At 42.9% G+C, this 20,147-nt stretch overlaps 1 protein-coding gene across 2 annotated transcripts in view; it reads right to left on the reverse strand.

Moving 5' to 3' along the window:
* RIT2 (Ras like without CAAX 2) overlaps positions 1–20,147 on the reverse strand; it is a 215,272-nt gene that overhangs the window by 24,895 nt on the left and 170,230 nt on the right. Inside the window, exon 5 of one of the 2 annotated variants that reach the window (XM_033164609.1) lies at positions 2,330–2,881. The exons of the other annotated variant lie outside the window; for it this stretch is intronic. Within the exon in view, the coding sequence (XP_033020500.1) occupies positions 2,654–2,881 (228 nt within the window). The 3' untranslated portion in view covers positions 2,330–2,653. Of the gene's footprint in view, positions 1–2,329; positions 2,882–20,147 lie in introns of those variants that run through there. 2 annotated transcript variants of the gene reach the window in all.

Genomic DNA, 20,147 nt, shown 5'->3' on the forward strand with positions numbered 1-20,147 from the left:
ATTCATCCTATTTTTTATTTTTTTACAGATAAAATATTAAACATAGCAAGTGACAAAACAATCTATGATGATGCAAAAAATGAAAACCAGGGGTGGGGAGCAGCAGCAAGTCTTAATTTCAAGAATGTAAACTTGTCCCTTCCCTAATTTATATCTCTTTTATTCCTATATTTAGTTTGCAAATATCTGATTTGGCATGTTCTTGCGCATGCTTCCATATTTATTTCACAAAGCACAACAAATGAAATTCTACCTACCTACCTACCTACCTACCTACCTACTTACTTACCTACTGATTGGAGTCATGCTGTGGCTCCAGCCCTATCTTCGAACCTGAACCAAACTGGGCTGTTTTGGGTTCACCCAGGATTTGGGTGGAGTGGGTTCAGTCTGCCCTAGGTTAGATCAGGTCCACACAGAGTGATCTGGGACTATGAAAAGGGGAGAGGAGTTGGGTAGTACATGCCCTCTGGGTGCGTCTCATTCTCCCTGCTCCTGAACATGTGTTTAATTAGGCCTCTGAACCCCAATTAAGCAAACTCATTGATTTGGTTTGGGGCCTGGATTCAGTATTTATCATTATCATCATCCAATTATTTCTATACTGCTTTTTAGCCCAGATCCCCAAAATGGGTTTTGCAGGCACCTGACCATTCCTGGCTCTGAAAAGGTTTGACACTCATCCTGGATTGGGGACACTCTGAAGCATTGGATAGGACCCCCAAATTGAATTGGGGGAGCAATGCACAGCTCTACTTTCTATATTATGTTCACACTGTGTAGGAAAGAAAGAGCAAGAAATCACGATCATAACATCTCTCTAAAAGCACAAAGAAATCCTTACGTACGGGTTCTGTTCCTGACATGTTGCCGCTCCAGTGCATCCTTTTTCAACCTAGTGTCCTCAATATGTTTTTGGACTACAAATCCCATCAATCCAGACCAGCTCGGCTGTGCTAGCTGTGGCTGCTTGGTGTTTAGTCCAAAACCTATGTGAGATGCCATGTTGCCAAAGGATGCGCCGATGATATATGCCTCATCATTTCTTGGGTTAGGCTCCTGAGAATGAGATTAACAAGGCTTCCAAGTGGCCTGGCACAATGATAATGGGGGCAATATAAATATCCTGGCTGGATTTAAAGGCATGCCTTAATTGGGCATATATCCCAACCTGTTTTATGACCACCCGCTGAGATAATGACTTCATAGTGAGATAAGAATCAAATCTGCCAGGGTTAGGGAAGAGAGTGAATGGGCTCATATATTAAATGTTTGTACAGGACACCATGTGTTCCACACTGGAAAGAATATATGGCTGATTGTATATGTGCATGTTGTGGCCAAATATCCAGATCCCAGGGTGATTGACCACAAAGTGATTCATCTCTTTGGAGCTGTAGCAGAACTATCCATGTCTGTCTGACATTTGATAATCGGATGCTGGTGAGGAAAAGACTGCTAATTTTTGCCATCCTTGCCTCAGCAGGTCTACAAAGGCTTCCCTGCTTGCATTCCTTGGTGGAGGCATCCTGGCTAATTAGGATCAGCAGTCTGAAGTGTTCCCCAGTTGGGTTATGACTTATGGCAGAAGCTCCAACCAAGACCTTTGTGTGCTTTGGCCAATTAGGTAGGGTTAAGTGTTATGGATTATTTGGAAGCTGGGTGGCTATAAATCAAGAACCACGGTACCTACAGAAGCAGGCGAGTATGAAGGAATGGAATAAGAACAGGCTGATCTATGGTAGAAGCCAAGGCTGGGGGCCCTCAAGTGGCATGCAATCAAAAATAAATATAGGAACCTAAAGTAAACATAACTGCTGGTGACATAAGGTCCTTGTGCTGACTGGGTTCCTGATGACAGACACTGCCTTTCCATTCAGTCAACACTTCATAACAGTCCTTGTAAGTACTTATAATATGCCTTAAGCACAGTGTTTTGAGTTCTGCCAGCAGACCTTGTTGGTTATGCCATCACCAAGCCAATCCTAGGCAGCTGGAATTTATGAGAGGACCAGCTTGATGGCGACACCTTGGCTTGGATTAGTCTTTCCCCCATTGTTCAGCTGGTGCTAAGGTTAGTTGGTTTCTAGTACCAGGTGAATGCGTTTCATTTCTGCCAGGTCTTCTGAGTTAACAGCATTGGCCATTGCTTTTATGTAGGTGTTTGTTGTGACCAACACAGAGGTCGATTTATGATGAAGAGTGGGGTATGGATTGTGGCTGACGTCCAACTTTAGTCATGCTCAGGGTAGACCTCCTTGAAAATAATAATAATAATAATAATAATAATAATAATAAGACTGAAGGAATCACATTCGATTGATTTCAATGTGTCTAACGTTGTGTATGACTTAGTTGACCATTAATCTTTAGAAATAAATAAATAAGATACCTGAACATGACTGTCCATGAAATAAGATACACCCACAGTGCATTTTTCTTTCCACTAAACATATTAAATGCAACACAACCTTCTCTTTACTAACACACTAGGAGGGGGAGTATCCCACCTTGCACAGAATCTTACCCAAAGTTAGAAGGCTGGTGCTGCATAAAAGGAACCCTGCAAAAATAAGACTGCATAAGATGATGTCTTTTGGAATTGTTCTGTGCAGTTCCCAAACACTGCAGCTAAACTGCATGGGGACCACCATCAAGAAGGGACTTCCTTTTTCTTCTTCAAAGATCCTTTCAGTTTCTGCCACAGACTGTCCTTGTTCTTCAACTTCCCATCTGCCAGATGCAGAGACTTCTCCCTCTTTCGGATTTCTCTCACCAGCTTGTGAAAAACATCGTCGATGTAGAAATGCAAGGCAGCAGAGGTCTCAAAGAAAGGGCAGGCATACTGTCTGGCCAAGTTGACACCTTCCTCTCGGGAGACCTACAACAAAAATTAAGATGGTCTTTGTCACAGAAGTAAGCCCCGAGCACAGATTGACTGTAGGTCCAGCCAAGTCAGATTCAAACAATTGATATCAAAGTATCCCTGCTATGGTTGGGAACCATCTATAATTTCTGTAGACTATTTTTGGATTCAGTATTTGTATAATCACCTGGAGACAGACCTGGAAACTGCATCTTTTGAAGCTCTAATATTGAACACAACATCTCCCCTGATCTTTTGGGATCAGTTTCAGTCAAAGAGGCCTGAAGACATGGACCATGTACAGTCAACAACATATTCTCCTGGCCATTGCCCATCATGGTATGTTTGAACTAGTTGGATTGAAAGTTCAAGGAGTGGTGAGCAATACCTTAACAGAGGCAGTGGCATGACCAATCAACACCAAAAGTCCTCCCTAGACTTGAAAAGTCAAATCCTGCCTTCTAAGCTTAAGTCCTCCCCCTTCCCCTGTTTCCAATTCTAGCACCCCAAGGTGGGTATCAATAATGACAGCATATACCTAGTCCTAGTCATGAAGTGTCTTGGAAGTGCCTTTCAGATGGACTTAGCTCCATCTAGGCTACCACTTCCATAGCTGTAAACCACCTTAAGAGCCAGTGTGGTGTAGAGGTTGGACTAATAACAGGAAGACCAGGAAGCTACACTCGGGTGACTTTGGGTTAGTCACCATCTCTCAGCCTGGCCTACCTAACAGGGCCAGCTATGATGATAAAAACAGGGATGGGGAGAAGAGTGGCAAATGCTGCATGGAACTCCTTTAAAGAAAGGTGGGATAGAAATATGATAATAAATTAAATGAACATAATAGTAAAATATGATGTAGGAAGATAGAGAGGGTATCATTTAAAAAATAAAAAATAAAAAGCCATTTTACTATACATAAGAATATGTTGTTGTTGTTGTTCAGTCATTCAGTCGTGTCCGACTCTTCGTGACCCCATGGACCAGAGCATGCCAGGCACGCCTTTCCTTCACTGCCTCTCGCAGTTTGGCCAAACTCATGTTAGTAGCTTCGAGAACACTGTCCAACCATCTCATCCTCTGTCATCCCCTTCTCCTTGTGCCCTCCATCTTTCCCAACATCAGGGTCTTTTCCAAGGAGTCTTCTCTTCTCATGAGGTGGCCAAAGTACTGGAGCCTCAGCTTCAGGATCTGTCCTTCTAGTGAGCACTCAGGGCTGATTTCTTTAAGAATGGATAGGTTTGATCTTCTTGCAGTCCATGGGACTCTCAAGAGTCTCCTCCAGCACCATAATTCAAAAGCATCAATATAAGAATATAAGAGCATGCAATATAAGAATTTAAGAGCATGCAAAGAGCAATACTGAATCAGGGCAATACTGAATCATCTAGTCCAGCAACCTGTTCTCACAGAGGCCAGTCAGATGTCTATGGGAAGCCTGCAAGCATAAGAGAACGTTCCTCTTCCATTGGTTTCCAGCGACTGATATTTAGAAGCATTGCTGGCTTAAATTTTGGAGGCAGATCACAGCCATGATGGCCAGTAGTCACCGAGAACCCTCTCCTCCATCAATTTGTCTAACCTTCTTTTATAGCCATCTAGATCATGGGTAGGCAAACTAAGGCCCGGGGGCTGAATCCGGCCCAATCACCTTCTAAATCCGGCCAATGGATGGCCTGGGAATCAGCATGTTTTTACGCGAGTAGAATGTGTGCTTTTATTTAAAACGCATCTCTGGGTTATTTGTGGGGAATAGGAATGTGTTCATTATTATTTTATTTCTTTCAAAATATAGTCTGGCCCCCCACAAGGTCTGAGGGACAGTGGACCGGCCCACGGCTGAAAAAGGTTGCTGACCCCTGAGATCCATGGCCATCGCTGCTTCCTGTGGGCGTGAGTTCCATAGTTTAGCTAGGCTATGCACAAAGAAGTACGCTTTCCTTTATCTGCCCCGAGCACTGACTTATATGCGTCCTATTTATTTCACATGCAGCGTACCGTTTAAAACTTTGGGAAAATATCTCAGCTTTCAGGTACTCTGGGCAGCCCCGTGACCTCATAAAGTGGAGAAATATTTATTGGCTACCCCATTAAAATTCCAGTTGTGGCTTTTGCCAGCCTCTCCTCTGAAAATTACAAGTGAGATTAAATGGAACGCTGACAGCATGTGGAGGCAGTGATGGATGGCCTGCCATCTTTTAAGACAGCTAGTGCTGTGCTAAGGTCAGCTCCCGCACACCAAAAGGACGCAGGGAAGGGAGAGGGAAATGCCAGGAGTGGGGCACAGCTTGGCAGGCACTGCCCGTCTCTGGGTCCCACTTGACAGGAGCTCGCAATTTTCTACATCACCTAGGGAGAAAGCAAGAAAGCAAACAAATCAATACCTTAACTGTGCTTTTGGGATCTTGTGTGTGTGTTGGGGTGTGTGTTGGTGTTGTTGCATGCCTCCTCCAGTTCCAAGTGATAAGAGAATCCAGAGGTGCCTGCACTTAACCAGGAATTACGTAGTTTCCTTGGGATGAAGGTCAGCGGAGACTCTGGTGCCGTTAGGTTATATGGTTTTATTTACACATATAGTATGTACAACATGAGCGTAGGGTGGAAGGGCTCACAGAATTAACAATCCCAAAAGATTCTCCATTAGTCATAACTTGGGATCCAACACAGAGCAAGACATGTGTTTCTCTCTCTCGCCAGCTTCTAACTCCCTCGTAAAGGTAAAGGTAAAGGTAAAGGGACCCCTGACCATTAGGTCCAGTCGCAGACGACTCTGGGGTTGTGGCACTCATCTCGCTTTACTGGCCGAGGGATGCAGCGTACAGCTTCCAGGTCATGTGGCCAGCATGACTAAGCCACTTCTGGCGAACCAGAGCAGCGCAAAGAAACGCCGTTTACCTTCCTGACGGAGCGGTACCTATTTTTCTATTTGCACTTTGACGTGCTTTCGAACTGCTAGGTTGGCAGGAGCAGGGACCGAGCTACGGGAGCTCACCCCGTCGTGGGGATTCAAACCACTGACCTTCTGATCAGCAAGCCCTAGGCTCTGTGGTTTAACCCACAGCACCATTCTGCCCTGTTCTTCTAGGTACTAGATACCCGAGAGCGATGGGTTTGGGAAAGCCCCTCCCCATTTGTTTCTATTGCACAGAACAACTTTTTTTGGATATGCTAAATTGTGGTACCTTACTAACCAGCCAAAGCCACTACCTCGACAAAGAGGCTGGTTTGGCAGGTTTGCTCTTAAACATTCACACTGATAAAGGTTCGCAGGTTTTAGAAAAGGGTCCAGGGTGTTATCCAGACTGACTCCCAAAATTCACAGCAATACAGAATTGTAGATTTGGATGTCATCAAGTCCAACGTTTCTGCCATGCAGGAATCACAGCTAAGAAATAAATTGTGTCCCTTCCCTGCTCGTTCTCTGCTTCTGTGTTTGTGCCTCACTTTAAAACTTGGCCAAGAGCAGCATCAAACTCCCTACCTAAGTGTGCTTTGCTCAGGGAGTTATCATTACGTAAAGCAGCTAAATCAGTCTGGCAGATTTGGAGGTTGGCCTCCAAAGTAGGGAGGCGATAAATCTCTTCTCGCACACGCCACACCTGAAGCTGCGGCAATCAGTGCTCTCGGCCCCATGATGAGCCGCCAGTCATTAAAGGTAGAGGGGTTGCCATGACGAGGCTTTCCTGGCCACAGGTGGAATGATAATTGGTACAAAGCTTCTCTTAAAGTAACTCTTTCAGCCTGGCTGCCTTTCATTAGCTATATAAAAAACACCCAGGCTGGTTTAACTCTCTTTCCTTTATCATTGAGATCTATATCCTGCCTTAACTCTGGATCATGGAAAAGAGAATAAAGTTTGGAAGTTACAGGTGGGTAGCCGTGTTGGTCTGCCATAGTCGAAACAAAATAGAAAATTCTTTCCAGTAGCACCTTAGAGACCAACTGAGTTTGTTCTTGGTATGAGCTTTCGTGTGCATGCACACGAAAGCTCATACCAAGAACAAACTCAGTTGGTCTCTAAGGTGCTACTGGAAAGAATTTTCTACAAAGTTTGGAAGGATCAAGATTAGGAATAGTACAGCTCTATTCTGCCTTGGTCAGACCACACCTGGAATACTGTGTCCGATTCTGGCTACCAGCTGGAATGTGTGGCAGGAGGGAAACCAAGATGATCAAGGGTCTGGAAACGAAGCCTTATGAGGACCTGGGTATGTTTAGCCTGGAAAAGAGGAGACTGAGAAGAGAGAGTATGCTTTTTTCCCCTCCTGCTGTTGAAGGTAGGACTCGAGGCAGTGGCTTTAAGTTACAAGAAAGGAGATTCCAGCTAAATATTTGGGAAAACTTTCTGACAGTGAGAACTGTTCGGCAGTGGAACAGTCTCCCACAAGAGGTGGTGGACTCTCCTTATTTTGAGGTTTTTAAACAGGTTGGATGGTCATCTGTCATAGATCCTTTTGCTGAGATTCTTGCATTGCAGGGGGTCAGACTAGATGACCCTTGGTGTCCCTTCCAACTCTAAGATTCTATGATTCTATGTTAAGACTCCTGGTAGTTCCCTTTCAGCCACATCTTTACCTGCTCAACATAAGATGTCAGATGGTGGGGCAGGTTGGGGGGAAATGGCCTCTTGGGCCAAATTAGGGTCCTGGCAGGCTTACTTCTGGGCTAGAGAGAGATGGACAGACAGACAGAGACATAGAAATAGAGAGATGGCATTTAAAAAGCCCCTTGAGAAAGGATGGGGTGGCACAGGGAATGTTGTTTGCAATCCCACAAACATACCCAGCTGAGGTTCTGCCCACTGTCTGAGAATTTGCAGGTCCTCTGCCAGTCAGAGTAGTAAATGGCATTGGGTTAGATGGACAGTGGTCTAAGGCAGCTCCATCTCTTGAAACAACCAACCTTCTCATTTTCTCCTGGAAAGTCCCTGGAAATTTCTTACCTTCCTCTCTCTCTTTTTGCTGCATAGCCCCAGCAACAATTTAACCAACCCTTCCGACAGGGAGTTTTATGAAAGAAAACAGGCTAATTGCCATCTTAAAAAAAGAAAAAAAAAAGATTGCAGCCCATAACTCACATTTGATTTGCAAACCAAGAAAACGTTGCCCTTCCAATTATTGGCTGCCATGCTCCAACAATCATGGACTTAACACTGTTTATACAGACCAGGTTTAAAACCACTAAATCAATCTGCAATTTAACACGGCAAAGATTAAGGAAAGGCACGCACATCTGCCGACTTGGTTCAGAAGTGACAGCTTTTACTCCTCACATTTTATCCCTCAAAGCTTCTTCTTGTGGAGGACAGGATTGATGGGGGAGTTTAAGGCAATATTATGCTAAAAAAAAGAATGTTTCAGGAACAGTGGCCTCAGGGCTGAAACACATAAGACACTTGGATCACCTTACAGCATCCCTGGATGGCTTCTGTGTCTAACATGAGCTGTGAAGATCTCAGCATCAATCATCAAGGAGAGTGATTAAGGGTCGATTTCTCCCCAAAGCATTTTGCACATTTTCGAAATTATCTGTAATCTATAAAGCTGTGCTGATTGCAATGCCGTCACCAATGTTATTGATGATTGGAAGAGGGCTGAAAAAAGGTTTGTTTGTTTTTAATACTTTCATACATGCATACTTTTAAGAAGGCAAATAAGGGACCTGCTTTAGAGGATATGGCATTGACTAGGATGAGACAGGGGGACAGTCCTCTATTTGAATGTTGGCGATCCCTGCTTTAGCCAGATAGCATTCGGTCTGATTCAGATTTTGAATATTAGCAAACATGTATTTTAGTACTGATGAGAACTGCAAGGTGTTGAAGGCTGGCTCTTTGTGCTTGTGTGAGTGAGAAGCATTTGATTTGTCTGTTGCAAGGAGAAAGCATCTTGAATGCAAAGGATGGGCAGGCGGGGGGCAGGCAGAGCTGAGAATGACAAGGGTTTGTGCACTTGCTTCAAGTCACCACCTGCCAAATTCCGTGCTTCTGATCTCTTCTGAGTCAACCTCGGTTGGGGAAGATCACAGGGAGGCTCAGGGCAATCTGTCAGAAAACTGGCTGTCACATTTTCCAGCATTAGGGCTCTCAGTTCCCCCAGAAATAGACTCAGTGTTTTAACATGACCATTTTTTCAAGAGCTGAACTTGTCACCCACAAGCTGTGGCTGAGGCCACGCATGGCAACAGCTCCTGTAGTATCAATCTATTCTCATATGACTTAGCAAACATTTAACGCTACAGAATGTTCAGAGCATTTCACAGACATCACTTCAGGAACCATTACAACTCCCTCCCTTTAAAGGAAGCCAGTGCTCTTGTTAGCAACCTTGCCAGAGTTCATAATTCTATGAAAGGTCTATAGCTCAGTAGTAGTGCATCTGCTTTGCATGCAGAAGGTGCCAGGTTCAATCCCAATCATCTCCAGTTAGGGATGGAAATGTCCTCTGTCCAAAATCCTGGAGAGCTGCTGTGAGTCGTTGCAGACAATATCGAGCCAGGTGGACCAATGGTCAGGCTCAGTATATGACAGCTTCATACGTTCCATGGTTTGGCATACAAATTTCAGGAAATTTAAAAAATCTCTAAGTTCCTCTCCAGCCTACATTGTAAATCATGGGTTATGAGCATGGACTGAAGGAACAGAATCCAATACTCATCCAGTGACTTCATCAGCAGTGCAACATCACTGCGGTCCTCAATTGGCTCAAGCTAAGCCAAGCTATTTCCCAGAAAGGAAATATTCAGTTGCCTAGTCCAATTATGAATGAAATGGGGTGAGAATGCTCAGATGTCACCCCTTTATTAGATATGGGCATGTGGGAGGTTGAAGAAATGGTTTGCTTTAAGACCACCTAGGAGCTTCAAAGCTGAGGTCACATTTGAACTCACAACTTTAAGGATCAAAATCATTTTCCTAACTACTATATACATTCATCCAGAGCAAATTTTCACCAACCCTGGTCATTTACGTGTGCATAAATGCGTAAGTGCATGTATAAAGAAGACATGCAGACAGACAGAATTAATTAGACAGCAGTATCATTGTTTGCCTTTTATCAGAAAACTTTTCTTTCTTTCTTTTTTTTTTAAAAAAGCTTTATTTTATTATTTGCCAATACAACTATTAATACATTCGCATATTACAAACAAAATAAACTAACATTCACTCATTATTACATTCACTCATTTTTACAAAGTAAACTAACATTCAATCATTTACAGAAAAACAACAACAACAACAACAACAACAACAACAGATAAGGAACAGAAACGGAAAAAAACAAAAAAATCGACCAGTCTTCCCTTGCATCCTTACATCTGTTTTCCCCACCACCTTTCAACACCCCCCTCACCCTGTGCTTGACTTCCAGTCAACTCAGCTGCAGTTCATTTCCACTTATCCTTTTTCTTTCAACACACTGTTATTACCATTTCTTATTTCTTTACAATTCTTTACAATTCTCCTTTATTATTCAGCTTGTTTAATATCTAATATTTAAAACGGAACCTGTTTATTACAATAGGAGATCCGACTTTTCAACATAATTTTGTAAGTACCCTTTGAACGCTTTCCAGTTTTTTTCTGTCTTTTCTCTTGTGAAAAGACAGAAAAAACCAGTTTTTTTCTGTCTTTTCTCTTGTGGTCCTTCCAATTTCTTCCATTGTTTTGGATATATTGTAATATTCTAAAAGTTTGGCAAGCCATTCCATTTTTGTTGGAATTACCCCGCTTTTCCAATTTTTCGCTATCAGTAGCCTTGCGGCTACTGTTGCGTATAGATATAATGTTTTACTTTCTTCCTTTAGGCTTCTTGGGACTATTCCCAGTAGAAAACCTTCTGCTGTTTTTTTGAATGAGTGCCTAACCATTTTTTTCATCTCATTGTATATCATATCCCAAAATTGTGCTATATCCGAGCAATTCCACCATATGTGCATCATGGTACCTTTCCCAGTGTTGCATCGCCAGCAGATATCTCCGCAGTTTTTATTCATTTTGGCTATTTTTTCCGGTGTTAAATACCATCTGTGTTGCATTTTTAAGTAATTTTCTTTCAATATATTACATCTGGTAAAATTCATATCTTCTTTCCATAATTTTTCCCATTGTTCAAACATAATATTTTTCCCAATATCTTGTGCCCATTTAATCATAGATGCTTTGGCTAATTCGTCTTTTGTTTCCCACTCTAATAATAGATCGTATAATTTAGATATATTTTTTGATGTTTCTTGTATTAAATATTTACTAAATTTAGAACATTCTTTTTCGAATCCTACTTTCTTGTCTTTTTGTAATCTGTATTTAATTTGAGTATATTGAAACCAATCTGTGATATACGCTTTAATTTCTGCATAATCTTTTAGTTTGAGTACACCATTTTCTTCCTCTAATGCATCTTTATAGGTAATCCAATTCTCTTTCATGTTCCATTTTTTCACTGCTACGATCTCTGCTGGCGACGCCCACCATGGTGTTTTGGGCTCTAGGATTCTTTTATGTTTTTCCCAGATTTTGTATATAGATTTTCTAATTATATGCCCTAGGAAGCCTTTATGTACTTTAACTTTTTCATCAACTAAATAGGCATGCCATCCAAACCTCGTCTCCACTCCTTCTAGATCCAATACATCCGAATCCTCTAATTTAATCCATTCCTTTAGCCAGGTCAGACCCACCGCATCATGATATAATTCCAAATCGGGGAGGCTGAATCCACCTCTTTCCTTCTTATCAATCATAATTTTATATTTTATCCTCGGTTTTTTCCCGGACCAAATAAATGTTGCCAAATCCTTTTACCAATTTTTGAAACATTTTTCTCCTCCTAATATTGGGATACATTGGAATAAGAACATCATATTGGGTAAGATATTCATTTTTATTACTGATATTCTCCCTAATAGAGATAAATTTAGTTTATCCCATATTGATAGATCTTTTTTAATTTCTTTCCATATTTCCCCATAATTTTCTTCAATTAAATCCATAGTATTTGTTGTTATATTAATTCCCAAATATCTTATTTTTTTTATTCCCAATCCTGTGATTTCTTGTAGTTCCACTTTGTCTTTTTCTTCCATATTTTTCACTAATATTTTTGTTTTCCCATAATTTAATTTGAAACCTGCTAGTCTACCATATTCATTCATACATTCTAGTATTCTGGGTATCAGAAAACTTTTCATCATCTCAGATTTTCCTCCTCTACCTACTCCTTGATTTGTGTTCTCCCCACAGCGTACTCTACAGTAGTCTGCTTTGATCCCCTTATTTTTTTCCCTTCAAATGCTGAAAGGCAGAGAGAGCCCAAAGAGAAAGGGGAGAAAATTAAAACTCATCAGAGGAAGTGATGTTTATCTCCTAGGTAGCAAATCAGGTAGCACACAACCACGGCATTCAGCACTTCCTGCTATAAGTCATTGTATTTATCAGATGGAACAGACATCAAAAAAGGCCTTTTGTGTGCCATTGAATTTCTATCAAGCCGGCAAAATCTTTGTTCCTGAAAAGAAATCCGCTATCAAGAGTTTTTATACTACCCTTTGGAACTTCATTTTCCAGACCTGCTGATATGTCTTTGACATCCTTGTGGCCCTATGCAACCCTTTTTGTAAGAACACACATACTTTTCCCTCTGCCTAGATGCTTCCTTTGTCCAAATTTTTCTTTTCTTTTCTTTTCTTTTCTTTCTTTCTTTCTTTCTTTCTTTCTTTCTTTCTTTCTTTCTTTCTTTTTTTTTTTTTTTTAAAAAAACCCTAGTTTGCCAGGTGCGACTATGGTAATACTAAGCCAGCAAATTTTCTTTCCCCTTGAATAAGCAGTTGCTTTAGGGATATGAAATCTCTATCACTTTTATTTCTGTGTTATTTTATTGCTCAAGAGGATGTGATGTGGCACAAGTGGAAGACCCAGTGGGTTGACATCTGCCAGGCCGCGGACATCCTGAATTTTGTGTATTTCAATCTAACATTGCAATATTATTTAAGAGCAGGTTGAGGCAGTTATTACCCCTCTACTACCACCCATACCAGGTTGCTCAACCATTGCTATTGTGTCTTTTCTTTTAGGAGATCAAGATAATCAGGTGACAGCAAAAACTGCAAAAAAGTAAAATAAAAAAACAACAGGGGCAATTAGAATAAGATCTATTATTTGATATTTTTAACACTCTCAATTTTTTTATTAACTCTGCAATTTGTACTGATGTAAATGTCTAGAATGTATTTTGTATAGCTAAGCATTTAGCTCTATCTTCAGTACATTGTATCTTATTTTATTGCTATGACCAGTGGCTGATGCAAATTAAGATTCTCCTGATCTCTCTCTTTAAGAGCAGGTGTGATGTGATAGAGGCAATTGAGTACTGGGGGAGTGATTTAAGGAGGGGAGGTGGAATTCTTCTAAATATTAGGGGACTGCTGTTAGTGGCACAATGTTCCTCCTGGCTCCTCTTCTTCCTTTGTCTAGCACGAGACTTCACATGGCATTCAGTGTGTCTTTGCATTTAATATGCAATGTGTTTTCCACTAGAGGCTGCTCCATTTGGACAAGTGGAATGATGCCCACTGACTTCAATCTGCCCTCAGGTGCCCACCTGCCTGCCTTTGTATTTACATCCAGTCTGGAGGATGGCACTGCCTTTTGGCATCCTTTACTCCAGTCTCCGTGTATCCCCTCTGCTCTGTGAGCAAAATAGGTCTTGCCCATCTTGACGAGGTTACAAGAAGCACCAGCTCTGAGTTGAGGGACCTCTTGCATCAGGGTCTGTAAGGAGCTGCCCAAGGTCCTTATTTGTGCCTTGACTGGACCAGATCTGTCTGTGCTTCAATATATGTACTGAAGGTCTGGGGAAGCTCAGGCCCAAGGGCCCAATGTGACACTCAAGGCCCCCCTATCTGGTCCTCAGAAATCCACCACAAAGTGACAAGCCTCACTTTGTCTGCTTCAAACCCTATGCATTTCTGCCTGGCTGGAATGAGTGCTTGAAGGAGCTGGGTATGTTTAGCTTGGAAAAGAGTAGACTGAGAAGAGATATGATAGCCATCTTCAAATACCTTGAGGGCCGTCACATGGAAGAGGGAACAAGCTTGTTTTCTCCTGTTCTGGAGGCTAGGACATGGACCAATGGCTTCAAAGTTACAAGAAAGGAGATTCTGACTAAACATCAGGAAGAACTTTCTGCTAGTAAGAGTTGTTCAACAGTGGAACACACTCCCTTGAAAGGTAGTGGTCTCTCCTTCACTGGAAATTTTTATGTAGAGGTTGGATGACCATCTGTCATTGATGCAAAACAAAATAAAAAATATTAAAAAAATCCTTCCAGTAGCACCTTAGAGACCAACTAAGTTTGTTCTTGGCATGAGCTTTCGTGTGCATGCACACTTCTTCAGATACACTGAAACAGAAGTCACCAGACCCTTATATATAGTGAGAGAGTGAGGAGGGGTATTACTCAGAAGGGTGGTGGGAATGGGTGATTGGCTGATGGGTGTGGAAAACTTGTTGATGACTGTTAATGACTGCAATTAGTCTTAAAGGAAAAAAGCAAGGGGAGAGATGGCTAAAGATAGCTTTGTCAGGTATAATGAGATAAGAATCTACCTGTAACTGTATTGATGCTTTAGTTGAGATTCCTGCACTGCAAGGGTGTGGACTATATGACCCTTGGAGTCCCTTCCAACCCTACAACTCTATAATTCTATAATTCTAATGTCAATAATGCCTCCTGCTTCTCCAGGTGGAAGAGGTGTGTGTGTGTAGAAATTAGCCTGTTGCGCAAAGGTAGAATTTACAATTGCTGCTTCGTATATTTTTGCTTCTGTCCGCACCCTCCATGGGCATGTGGCCTTTGCATGCTTGCCTAGAAGGGAACAAGGTCCTCAAATTGAAAACATTTCCCCGCCCCTGGGGTAATGAATCCACTCTACCTATTCCTTCCTGGCTTGGTCCTCCAGAAGCAACCCAACCTGGCAGTACGCAGGAAAAAAAGCTTTCCCCTCTGACATGTAGTTTTCTATGTGTGGGGATATTCACTTACCTACACCTCATTTTAAATTGCAGAGTCCAGACACAGGTCTCTCTCTCTCTCTCTCTCTCTCTCTCTCTCTCTCTCTCTCTCTCTCTCTCTCTCTCCACACACACACACACACACACACACACACACACACACACACACACACCATCTATATGTTCTTTGTGAGAGCCAGACCAAAGTCTGGCCCAAAACTCTGCACTTTTATCCCCAAATGTCCCTCTAGGCTGCTGTGGTTGTTTTCTTCACTTTAGATGATTTGTTGAAAGAAATAACTGACATGCTGGTTCTTTCATGTGCGATACAGGAGATTTGGGATTTGTAGTTTACAGCGTCAGTGGTTTACAGTACTACCAAGAAACATCTGCGGTCGCATATCAATGTGAACAACTCTGGTAACAACTGAAATCCAATAAAGCGTATGGCGTTATTATTTGTTAGCCTTTTATTATGGAAAACTCTTTCACTGCGTGCGCTATAACCTGATTTATGCCATGCCATTTATCAAGAAAACATCTTGCTATTATACCTTGTTAACCAGCAAAAGAGACCCTTCTTTCAACATTATGAGAGGGTAAGGCGTGATAAATAATAAGCAGGGAAATAATTGTCAAGGCATTTACAAATTGATACATTGTGAAAATATGACATCTTGATGGCTTCTGTTGGAAAACACGTACAAGGTAGTAATTTCTAGATTTGCACACATTTCCAGATTATTATAAAATGGGCAGGAAGAAATGGTTGGGGGGGGGGGTCGGAGAGAGAACCTTAATTTAGAATGCCTGTACAATGTGTGCAAAGTATTGTTCTGAAACTTTCAAGCAAAGTCACAAATAGGTATGTGTGGAAGCTGTTTCCTTATCTCTACAGATTTTGATTGATTGGTTGGTTGAGTGATTGATTGGTATCTGCATTGGATTTGAATTGTTTTTATGTATGCACTTTTGTTGTTTTAGAAAGTTTTTTTAGGAAATACAAACATAAATAAATGCACTTCTGGATAATGCAAATGCTGCCCATTGCTTTCAGTGGGGTTTACCTTTGGATACTGTCTCCATTCTTAAACTCTGCTACTTTGTGCATCAGTTTGCACATCCACCTTATGTTGTCATCGTCATGGTCACCCCAAAATGTTGCAATGTGGCGTTTTCCTTTTCAGTGCCCCCTCCTCAGCTTACACCATTCATTTTTGGGTTTCTGGCCCTCCCACCCCTCTGGGAACAGTGTGCCAACATTTTGTAGTTGCTGGGAATGCCGTTGTGATGGCCTGGGAGTCAGACTCTGATGCTGAACCTGAGGGATCCCAGCCTGCACAGGATTCCCCGCCTCCAGAACCAGCTGAGCCGGGGCCAGGGCTTGAGCCTGAAGGATCCCCACCTGTGCTGGATCCCCAGGTGCAGGCATCAGCAGAGTCTGCTCTGGCTCCTGATGGGAGGGAGGACCCATTGCCTGCAGGTGCTCCACTCCCAGCCTCTTCAGAGGAAGCTGAGGCATCCCCTGGGTCCTGTAACCCACCAGCCTCTCCTGAGCTACAGAGGCTCAGGGCAGAGAGGTGAAGGGAGTTAAGTGTCTGCAGGAGGAGTGCTCGCCTCCAGGCCCGGAGGAGAGGCGAGTCTCCGGAGGATCGGGACCGCCCTAAGCATAGGGCCAGATAAAAGCCAGCCAGACCCAGCCTTAGTTGCGTGAGCAACTTAGTTGCAAGCGTGTGCTCAACCTGCAACCTTGTGCCTGAACCTGCCTTGGACCTTGACCTGCTTCCTGCCTCGCTCCCCGCCGGACTGACCTCCTTTGGACCCCTAGACCCAGGACTGGACTTGGACCTCGCTTCATGGGCAAACCCTTGGGGCCAGCACAGCCGTCCTCATTGGGCTGGAATTTAGAGTGTGGGTTTTCCTCAACGGTTGCATTCCTAGAAGACTTTGGAATTCCTCAAACATGCTGATAATTCCCTCTTCCTAAGAATCAGCACTCAAAGGATTGAGATTGCTCTTAGTAAATAAGATGACTGGAGTAAATCGAGTTAAAGTAAATTGGATAGAAGTGGAAAGAGGCATTTTGGTTTGCAGGCCACACAAGCCAACATCTGTGCCAGAAACTGAACCTGCTAGATTAAAATGACATCCCTAAACACACACACACACACACAGAGAGAGAGAGAGAGAGAGAGAGAGAGAGAGAGAGAGAGAGAGAGAAAGAAAGAAAGAAACCGCAAATTTGACACAGGAAACTCTGCAATGGGAACCAAACAGCCATATATACTCCTTCAATTCAGGAAACACCAGCATTTAGGCACTCAAGTAGCAGGTTTGATATACTAATATTTCATAGAGAATCATAGAATCATAGAGTTGGAAGAGACCACAAGGACTATCCAGTCCAACCCCCTGCCAAGCAGGAAACACCATCAAAGCATTCCTGACAGATGGCTGTCAAGCCTCCGCTTAAAGACCTCCAAAGAAGGAGACTCCACCATACTCCTTGGTAGCAAATTCCACTGCCGAACAGCTCTCACTGTCAGGAAGTTCTTCCTAATGTTTAGGTGGAATCTTCTTTCTTGTAGTTTGAATCCATTCCCCCGTGTCCGCTTCTCTGGAGCAGCAGAAAACAACCTTTCACCCTCCTCTATATGACATCCTTTTATATATTTGAACATGGCTATCATATCACCCCTTAACCTTCTCTTCTCCAGGCTAAACATACCCAGCTCCCTAAGCCGTTCCTCATAAGGCATTGTTTCCAGGCCTTTGACCATTTTGGTTGCCCTCTTCTGGACACGTTCCAGCTTGTCAGTATCCTTCTTGAACTGTGGTGCCCAGAACTGGACACAGTATTCCAGGTGAGGTCTGACCAGAGCAGAATATAGTGGTACTATTACTTCCCTTGATCTAGACGCTACACTCCTATTGATGCAGCCCAGAATTGCATTCTGGCTGGGTTTCCCCAGCCACTCTGGACGGCTTCCAACAAAATATTAAAATACAGTAGTCCATCAAACATTAAAAGCTTCCCTAAAGAGGGCTGCCTTCAGATGTCTTCTAAAAGTCTGGTAGTTGTTGTTCTCTTTGACATCTGATGGGAGGGCATTCCACAGGGCAGGTGCCATTACCAAGAAGGCCCTCTGCCTGATTCCCTGTATCTTGGCTTCTCGCAGTGAGGGAACCACCAGAAGGCCCTTGGTGCTGGACCTCAGAATCAAAAATAGAGATGTCCTACAAAGCAAGATATCTCCATTTTCACATGCCAAAGAGGTGAGTTTTCAGTATATGGCAGAATCTATACAATGAAAATACTAGACACACCTTTGTGGACTAAGAGTTTCACATGTTAAGGTCAACAACAGAGACTGCTATTCCCTGCACTTTTGAGGGTGGTGGAATGACCAAGAGAGCACTCCTCTCTGTTGATCTTAATACCTGAAAGGATCCGTAAAGATGTAGGTGGTCTTTCAGATATGAGAGACACTACTAGTTGTGTTGTTCCTTAAACACAACTGTGAGCACATTGAATTGAGCCTGGAAACAAAATAAGAATGGTTCCTCTTCCACATTTTTGAAGCCGGGAGTTGAATATCATGAGCAAATCGGTCCGAGAATGCAATGTAACAGTCTAAAATGTCACACAGGAAGAGTGATTGATATGCTATATCCAACGACTTGTGTGTCCTTGTGGAGGAAGCCTGAGCACTGGGCTGCAAAGTGTCAGTATTGATAATGAAATAGAAAATTAATAAAGAAAGAAATGTGAAATGGAGAGTAAATCAAGCCCTGACATTTACAAATATCTAAAAATGGAAAACTATCCTCTTGGTTTTTCGCTATTGTTATTTAGTACAAAATACTAAGCTGAGCCCTGAAAGTTTATTAAATAAGAATCTCCTCTGTATTATTGCTTTCCTCTAAGATAATCCATTTTTATGTGTGCATCGCCAGAGTAATACTGCAATTTATCCCACTTAGGGCAATTTTGAAACTTGCTTTCCTTTTAGATATGTCTTATCGGCTCGCCTACTAAATCTTTCTTTGTCTGTTTTACATAAGCATGCTGTCTGCGGGCCACATCCAAAGTCTCTCACCACCCTGCTGATTTGTTATATGCCGGGTTCTCCAATACTTCTTCCCAGAGCTCTCGCTGTGTTACGGATGTAAGAGAATTTTGATGAAAGCAGAAACTCAGCCCCAGGAGTCCACATTTGCCTCAGTGTCCCTTTGCCATTGACATGCGGGCGCCATAAGGTTGCTCAACAAAGCCATTTCCCGTTCCCAGGGAGATGATGTTGCGGACTGGGAGCAAGCCATCCCCACTCACATGGGGCGGGATAGCCCCTGCGCCATTGGTTGGTCCTCAGCCATGTCATCCCTAGGCCGCCTAATCTGGATGGTCCAGGGGTGTGGCGTGGGCTATTTAAACTGCCTGTGGCCGAGGACTCACCCCTATTCTCCCTGCTTGGTCAGTTCTCCCTCTCTCCCGCCCTCCCTTATTTTAGGCTCTTCATCTCCTGACCTTGCTATGGACCCTGGTTGGTTGCCTTGGTTGTCCAAGGGCCCTGGTAGGAATTTTTTTCCCACTTGGCTAATTGGCACCGGCCATTTGGTTTTTCGCCTACCGCGTAGCAAATCGTCACAACTTTGTAAGGTTTGGCGGTTAGGCATTGGAGTATTTGGTTGAAGGGGAGGGGAGGCGGTGGCCATCACCTACCCCTCCTATTTCAAGGGTATTCCGTTAAAGAAATCCCTGGGGGAGTTCCTAGTTGATGTGCATCAGCAGAGCTCCCCCTATTGGTGGTTAACCCTCCCAAGACTCCTGAAGACGGGCAGGAGTCAGATACAGTTGTGTGGTTTCCAGTGCCTAAGCCAATACCACTCACATTCTGTAACCAATAAAGTTGTGGTCTTTTTAGCCCATTAACCTAAAATACTGTTTCATGAGTCTTCATGAGGGCCATGCTAGGAATGCAGCCCTGAAAAAACTTCCTCACTTGTGTTATATCCCTTTGTCAGGTGAAGCAGGACCCAGGGTGAGGAACAAATGCAAGTTAGCAAGTGGGTACGAACTGGCCAGTCTGTTGGGAAATTCACAATATAAACTACCCCTCCCCCCAAGCGAGATCAACAGGTAGCATCATCATCATCATCATCATCATCATCAATTAAATTTCTATATTGCCCTTCATCAGAAGATTATAGGGTGGTTTACAATATATGTAGGAGAATCAACCATGCCTCTTGTGTTTTGCCTGGTGCTAC

Source organism: Lacerta agilis, chromosome 11 (assembly GCF_009819535.1).
Source record: "Lacerta agilis isolate rLacAgi1 chromosome 11, rLacAgi1.pri, whole genome shotgun sequence".
NCBI classification, from domain to species: domain Eukaryota; kingdom Metazoa; phylum Chordata; class Lepidosauria; order Squamata; family Lacertidae; genus Lacerta; species Lacerta agilis.